The following is an 8252-nucleotide window of genomic DNA, read 5'->3' on the forward strand; positions in this document are numbered from 1 at the left end:
ACTTAGAGATGAAGAAGGAATTGCATATTAGAAAAATGTGAGTCAGTATCATGAATTAGGGTGATGCTAGGAAGAAAACCTACGCCCCCACCTTTGTGTCAAAAATGATACCCCTTCGACATTTATACTGCCATCCAGTTGAAAAATCACTCCTCACATTTAATTGATATCTGGCATGCCTCTTCCAACTCCTTTATGTTAGTGGTCATTATTTCTTTTGATCATGAATAAGATAGCCTGTTGAAATGTTTAGCTCAATGCAATAAACAAATCCATTTAAATGTTAGGTTTTTGTTACTAGAGAATGAATTCTTCAACTAAACAATAGCAGCATGAGCTTTGGGGGATCAAGTTTTTCACTCTTACTTATGTGAGAGAGTACAAAAATTGTAAGTATTTGACAAGTGCAATGTTATATACCTCCCCTCTTAAAAGACAAAACAGGGATTAAGGTTTAGGCTTTGAATATTTGAAGTTATGTTTCTAGGGAATTTACAAGATTTCTGTTTGTTCAACACTGTTCCAACTAGCCGCTTTGTAAATATTTTGTTGAACTTCATCTAAAGATTTGAACAGTAAATCTCAGTTGAGCAAGTTATATTGCCAGCAGTGTCCAAAGAAATAACAAATAGTTGATATAAAGTTCTCAAAATATGGTAGAGTACAATTAGAGCTATTTCCAGTCCTGAAGAAAATGAGCAAAGTGGTGGGAAATTTCTGAAGTTCTCTCTGTGGTGAAATGGCTGTTAGAAGAGATGTAGGTATTGACCAGGATTGTGGGTTGAGAAAGTTTCAAGGAAGCATTAGGTCTGATCACATTTGCTCCCCCTCCCCCCAAAGAGAGCACCTTTAGCTTTATAAACCATGTCATCACACTGTGATGGTACTGAAGGCCATTATCCAAGTTCGGTGCTGTTCTGCATCTCTGGAAGCAACCAGACCCTATGAGGTTGTAATACATTTGCCAATGAAAATGACATTTCCAGAATCCACAACACATTCCAGAAAGGTCTGTGGAAGTTGATTTAGATGGAAAAATTTGGGTCTGCCAAACTTTCCCCCAAAATGGAACTCAGCCAATCTATCTGTCTCTGGATATTCATGTCTAATATTCACCCAGCGCCCCAGGTTTTTATTGTGAAATCACCCTGGCTCATGCATGAGGTCTTATGAGATAGAGACAGACAACATTGTTTAAACTTGTGGCTTTGTCAAGTTTCTTTCATCATATTCCCAGAGGAATAAATGAAATAACCAAACATTGTCATTTTACAATTGTAGGAGTAGCTCTTTTGGAATCAACCCTGAACCAGTACTGATTTTTACATGTTGTTCCTTTATGCTACCCCTCTACTTTCAAAACAACCTCTACAATTTCATTGTATGAACTTTGACATGTATAAGTGTTTGTAACCCCTGATGTATGAGATGTATAGCCTAGGTAGACACCAGGTGCAGGAGCAGATGTAAAGATTGTTATCATCAATTAACATTCCAAAAGAAATTCATGAAGATAGGAAGAGAACAGCCAGCAAGAGATTCTTTGCTGGATATCAGGGTTTTGGGGTGAACTGGAAAGCATTGAGTCAGGAATTGGATCAGAAGCCTAATAAACTTAGCAAAACTAGGCATTGTTGTATTTCTGCTGAAACTTCAGGTACCATAGTCACCCAGAAACATATTGTTTGAACTCTTTCAAACTGACTGCTCTTCTAAGTAAATACACTTCTTCTAACACCTGGCCCCTTCTCATACTTCTCTGCAGCATCAAAAGGTAAGGCAAAAGGAAATGGACTTCCTAAAAACTTGGACATAGTTGATGAGGGAAGGAACTGCAATCTAGCCTCTGCTTCAATCTAGACTAATATCTACTCACGCAGCATGAGAGGGAGCTCTCCACACTGTGAGGAGAATGTTAAAAGGGTCAGCTATCTACTCTACCAATGTAGATGCTTTTTCAAAGGAGATCAAGTTTCCAGTGAAGAGATGCTGGGTTGTAGAGACTGTGGCTCTGAAAACTCAGGAAGTTTTGGGATGGTAGCATCTCCAAGTTTCTGTGGGATGGCTGCTAAGACAGCTTCAAAGCAATTCAAAATGTCTAGAGAAGAGATTGGGCATGAGTGGCCTTCCAGATGTTGCTGGGCTGCATCTTCCATCGTCCCTCATGAATGGCTATGCTAGTTAGAGCTGATGGGAACTGCAGTCCAACAGTATCTAAAGGGGCACATATTCCCCATCCCTGGTGTAGAACAATTTTGATCTTGTTATTCCTGCATAATTAGTTAGCTAGTCAATTGGTCACAGGAACTGAAAATCTTTAAAAAGATGCAGGCTTTGTATAAATAACAACTAGTACCAAGTGTTAACCCAGAAGTTCATTATCGGCAGAATTTAATTAACTGCATTGGATATTACTCTGTATATTTATTCCATTATATAGGTGCATGCATGCAGATACACACACACGCACACACAAATACACACACCAAGAATAAATATACCTATCAAAATTAGAGCTCCTGCATAGCAAGTTGTACTGAAACCAAACAGTTTTTTTAATCCATGTGGATGTGTTTATGTGTGCAATTCCCACATTGCCAAATAAGATGTAATACTGTGGCTTAACTCCTGGTCATATTAAAACCCACAGTTTTGGGAAGGAAGGTCCCAATGGACAAGCATGATATCTGGGCATGAGATAAATTTGGCATAGGATAATAATATATGTAGCTACATGGTAAGATTATACTTTCCATTCGGAATGAGACCAAAGTAGTTCTTTGATCTGATTTCAGGAATAGAGTCAAAATGGCTCCTTGTCTTGGTTGGAAAAGGCTCAAAGACCTGCTTTTTCATTTGGAAGAAACATGTTTTTAATCTTTATCTCCCAAGAGTCTATGTATATATTGTTCAATTTAATCCTCTTTATAAATGTTCCTCCTGCCCACATTGTTTCCTTGGCCACATTTTAAGCCCTCTATTTTTCTTCACTTTAACCTTTTATTTTAAATATTCACTTTGGCTATATCGCTTATATCCAAATTACTTTCTTCCTCTGTTTTTTCACCTGTTAACCCCTTTCCCAAACTGATTTTGTTCCTTCCTTACTTCAGGGAGCCCCTGGAGAAGCTGGCATGTCCATCATTGGTCCCCGTGGTCCTCCAGTAAGTCTCTGTATTTTCTGCTTTTCTCCCTTAATGTTCAAATGTTACAGGGTGTGGATGAGTTACAAAAAAAGATTAGGGGGTTGGAAGATGCCAGAAGAGGATGGATTCTTCCAGGGAGCTGTAACTTTATGTGATGTGGTTTCCACCAGTGGCCAAGTTTGTTTTCATACTGCAATTACAGAGCATATTGGTTAGGGAACACATCAGTTTCAGCACAAAATTTTATATTGGTATACCAGAGTTTCACAGAATCATAGAATAGAATCGTAGAGTTGGGAGAGACCACAAGGGTCATCTAGTCCAACCCCCTGCCATGCAGGAAATCTCAATCAAAGCATCCCTGTGACAGATGGCCATCCAGCCTCTGCTTAAAGCCTCCAAGGAAGGAGACTCCACCACTTTCCAAGAGAGTGTGTTCCATTGTCAAACAGCCCTTACTGTCAGAAAGTTCCTCCTAATGCTGAGGTGGAATCTCCTTTCATGGGGCTTGCATCCACTGTTCCAGGTCCTACTTTGTGGAGCAGCAGAAAACAAGCTTGTTCCCTCCTCAATATGACATCCCTTCAAATATTTAAACAGGGCTATCATATCACCTCTTAATCTTCTCTTCTCCAGGCTAAACATCCCCAGGTCCCCAAGGCGTTCCTCATAGGGCATGATTTCAAGACCCTTCACCATTTTAGTTGCCCTCCTTTGGACACGCTCCATTTTCTCAATGTCCTAGTTGTCTCTCCCGTGTTTAAAAGGAAACGAAAGATTTACTAGACTAAACACAAAAGGCCGACACAAGCATAGCAAACTTTGAATAATGCTGCTATTCCTTACAGGTGCCACCTAGCCACTGATTTCAAATGTAATATAATTTGAAAGAAATTTTGAGGTTACAGTCAGCCCTTCATATCCATGGATTCAAGCATCCATGGTTGAAAACGTTTTTAAAATGTATAAATTCCAAAAATCAAACCTTCATTTTGCCATTTTATATAAGTGACATCATTTTACTACGCCATTGTATTTAATGGGACTTGAGCATCCATGGATTTTCTTATCCATGAGGGCAGCAGTGGTGGTGGTTCTGGAATCAAATTCCAGTGAATACCAAGGGCCCACTGTATTTATTTTCTAGAAACTATCCCCTCTCTCTATTAATTATGTAAAGACAAAACTCAAGGTTGAGGTAAACAGCGAACTTTGGCTTCACAGCAAGAGGTTTAAGTCACCTACTGAGAACTATGTGGCCTGAGCTGTTTGCTGCAACCAGCTTCATAGTTAATTCTTGTACGTCTCCTGCGTATGTCTTGTACGTCTTTATTACAGAAATGAGCAGGTCCCAAGGCCAAGGGGCCAATTTTTCAGCCACGGGACCCAGAATGAACCACATCAGCCCAAGAACTTAAAAAATATATATCTGAATGTGGCTGGACATCCTTTTGCTGAGGGGGACAAAGTTTAAGGCAAAATAAGGTGCAGGGGAACCTGTCCTTGTTTAATATAAAATTGCCACTCATTGAGTGTGGAAATTGACATTTTTTGGTTTGATATTTTTTTGTGGGTGATCATGTGGAGGTCCAGAAGGGATAATAAAAACCACCCTGGGGACCTCCAGCAGTTGAGGGATCCCAGCTGCCTTGCACCCCATGGGCCATCCTTTGTCCGTTTCTAGTTGAAGTTTATTTACCAAAGTGTACAGTTGTGGTCTGCAATATTTTATCCAAATAAATTATTCTGCATTCTAAGTGTTTTCTTTTTGCCTCTCATTTTACCTAGCATTATCAATAAATCATTTCATCTCATTATACAACCAAAGTACAATTGCCATAGTAGTCCATGATATACTTAGAACTCCCCTCCACATTTCATCATATTTCAAATGATTTGATTTTCTTCCTGCCAGCTTTCTTCACTGTTCTGCTTTCACAGCCATAGACAGAAAGCAAGCTTTTCTTGAAATGTTACAGAAATGAAGATGTAACACTCGAGGTGTAATATCTGATGAGCAAATTATATCTTTGGTAGAAATCATGCTTTTTACAGTTCCTTTTATAAAAGGGGAAAATCTGATTTTAACTCTAATGATTTAATATACGAGCAAAAGGGGGCCATTTTCTGAAGAACCACAAGGTTCTCCTGCATACAGTGATGGAAATCTACCATGTGTGAACATACTGCCAGAAGTAGAAAGGAGACATACCTCCAGCTTTGCATGAATGTGCAGCTCGATCCAGTCAGCCCATCTGTTGCAGCTTTGAGCAGGGACGTAGCCAGGATTTTGGGAAGGGGGGGGTCCAGACTAAGTGCCACCATCATAATGGGGCTTGGGTGCGGTGATGCAGCAGCACGCACCATTCGTTTTATCTAACGGAAGGGGGGGTCTGGACCCCAAGAACCCCCCCCTTGGCTACGTCCCTGCTTTGAGCTTAAAAGAGAGAGAGAGAGAACTGAGACCTGGATCTGCTTAAGTTTTGGACTTGGATCTGCTTAAGTATTGGATGCAATCAGTGCTTGGCAGTGTCTGGACAGTTACTTTTTTGTTTTTTATTTTATTTATAACTACATAAAACATGCCTATTCTTTAGTTAATTACTGTATGGTGATTATATAAAATATAACCCCAATAAGAAATTTCATGTAACTTGACTTCCCCAGTCTCTCCAGTAACAGGTCCTTATTTATTCCTGTTGCTAATTAAACCTTTTAAGAAGTACTTTGTCACCTTTATGTGTTAAAATGAAGGAGTTCATCAAATGGGATGGGAAGCTCTCAATTTCAAAAGAGAAGATAATGAGGTCAATTCGAAAATTCACGCAATTACATGATTACTTATCTCACCTTAAATTTGCTGTAATGGCCTCCCCAAACGCGACCCAGATTCTGTGCGAAATAAGCCATCACATTGCAAATTGGCACCCTTGCACATGCTCAGTGAGACTCCAGATGACTGGAGCATAGCATATTTAGGCGAGTGAGAGATCAGAACCAAGGAACCCCACAATTTACAAAAGAGGTTGGGGGCGCAGGAAGAATGTTTGAAAGAACATGCTCTATTCACATTAAAATGAGCATATATTCACTCTTGTCATGTTAAAACGTGAATATAATGGTTATACAATAGCTCCCGGTCCATGCCTCTTAATTAGCAGGCAGCAGCCCCCCCTCAGCAATTCTGAAGGACAAGCGGAAGCAAAATTGAAGCGGAACTGCAGCAAGGCTTCATGGCAACCCCTCCTTCCAGATGGGGGGGAGGGGGGGAATCAGGGCCAAAGAAGACATGCACATCGTATCAAACAACAGCGCACTGAGTGCAAAGTTGCCTAGGAATAGGGTTTGTGACTTCGCTAGTTCACCAAATTTACTTAACTGTGGATTGACACGTGATTGCGTTCGGAGTGCGTTCGGACTGCCAGAGATTGCGTGTGGTAACCTTTCGGGCAATAATGTGAATGTGCATGATTGCGTTCAGGATGACACTGGATTATACTTCCAGTTTCAGTCGTGTGATATCGTCCATTGAAAAGTAACATTTCTTTTACTTGTGACATTGTTTGGTACTTTTTCTCTTTTGTTTGGTGGTAGTAGGGTTAACCACAACAAAGCAGTGATTTGGAGCCTTAGGACTGATAACAGAAAGGCATAAAACCTGGGAGGTAAATCTATTAAAATGCCTCTAAAATGTGTCTAAAGGTAACTTTAAAAAGTATTTCTGACATTACTTATCTCATCAAGGTGGCAAAGGTGGGCACACTGACCTGCCCCATCTAACCAAAAGTCATAGAGCCATAGAATCATAGAGTTGGAAGAGACGGCAAGGGCCATCCAGTTCAACCCCCTGCCCTCACTTTATTTTATTTATTTTTTACCACTGAAAAGGGCTCCTCACACACTCTGGAGGCTCTGGGGGGAAATTTGCTACATCCCCTGTGGATTCAGATCTAAATCACCAATATAGGGAAGAACCTAGTGAAATCATTCCCAAAATTTCTAGAGGATACAAGGGGCTTATTTTCATTAAAAGAAGACTTTTGAATATGTGATGGAGCTCTTCCAAATGGGAAAGATGTGTTGGGAGCTGCCAACATTTCTTGGAGTACATCTTGTCTTTTTGCAAGATGCTAATCACATGATATTTCGGGCTATTTGTCATCTTTTCCTGCAGTATTCATAAGGATTCTATTCCTTTCTTAAAGGGGTATGTGTGTGTGGGCATTTTTTAGAAGGCAATACACATGCCGGCCATGAAATCCTTCAACTTTGCAATACACATGGTTCATCATCATGTGACTTATGTCCGTCCATGTTTACTGTTGTTAATTTCCTTCAAGTTGGCTTTGAAGTATGGCAACCCCATGAATGAGAGACCTCCAAGACTCCTGCTCCTTAACTACCCTGCTCAGGTTTTACAAACTCAGGACTGTGGTTGCCTTAACTGAGTCTTGCTCCCCCACCTATTGAGGCAGTTTTTTTTCCCAGACTGCCGTAACTTTTTCTGAGTGTTATTGTTGTTTCTCATGAGCCATGTCATCTCATGGTATGTCCAAAGTATGATAGCCTCAGTCATTTTTGGCTTAGAGTTCATGACCCATTTATTTGGTAGTCCATGATATCTGTAGAACTCTCCTCCAGCACCACATTTCAAATGAGTTAATTTTCTTCCTGTCAGCATTCTTCCCTGTCCAGCTTTCACAATCACCACACATTGAAATTGGAAAGAATATAACATGGATGATTCTAACTTCTTCTAACAACTTAAGTAGATGTATCCAACCCTTCATCTCCTACCTATTTTCAGGATGTTTTCTCCCTTTCTCCTGTTTCCTTCTCACTCACACCCTGTGCCTCCTTTTAACCCACAAAAAAATCCTCTCTAGAGCCTTAGAGATAAAGCTCCTGGTATGGAAAGATTAATTTTCATATGCACAAACACACACTGCAGGTATTCAATTTCAGCTTGGGCTGAAGCTGCATGATGGTGGGAGGCTGTTGGACACTTTCCTCTGCTTAGGTTCTCTGGTTGACTAGCATATGTGTGTGTGAAGGTTGTTCTTTAGAAACATAAGAGCCTGTTTTTTTAAAAAAAACTAAGGCCCA

At 40.2% G+C, this 8252-nt stretch overlaps 1 protein-coding gene across 6 annotated transcripts in view; it reads left to right on the forward strand.

Moving 5' to 3' along the window:
• The window catches only part of COL13A1 (collagen type XIII alpha 1 chain), a 211839-nt gene that overhangs the window by 92490 nt on the left and 111097 nt on the right, over nucleotides 1–8252 (forward strand). For all 6 annotated transcript variants that reach the window (XM_042458083.1, XM_042458084.1, XM_042458085.1 and 3 more), the window contains exon 7: nucleotides 3114–3164. In XM_042458083.1, coding sequence (XP_042314017.1) covers nucleotides 3114–3164 — 51 coding nt within the window. The remainder of the gene's footprint in view (nucleotides 1–3113; nucleotides 3165–8252) is intronic.

Source organism: Sceloporus undulatus, chromosome 3, assembly GCF_019175285.1.
Source record: "Sceloporus undulatus isolate JIND9_A2432 ecotype Alabama chromosome 3, SceUnd_v1.1, whole genome shotgun sequence".
In the NCBI taxonomy this organism is placed as follows: domain Eukaryota; kingdom Metazoa; phylum Chordata; class Lepidosauria; order Squamata; family Phrynosomatidae; genus Sceloporus; species Sceloporus undulatus.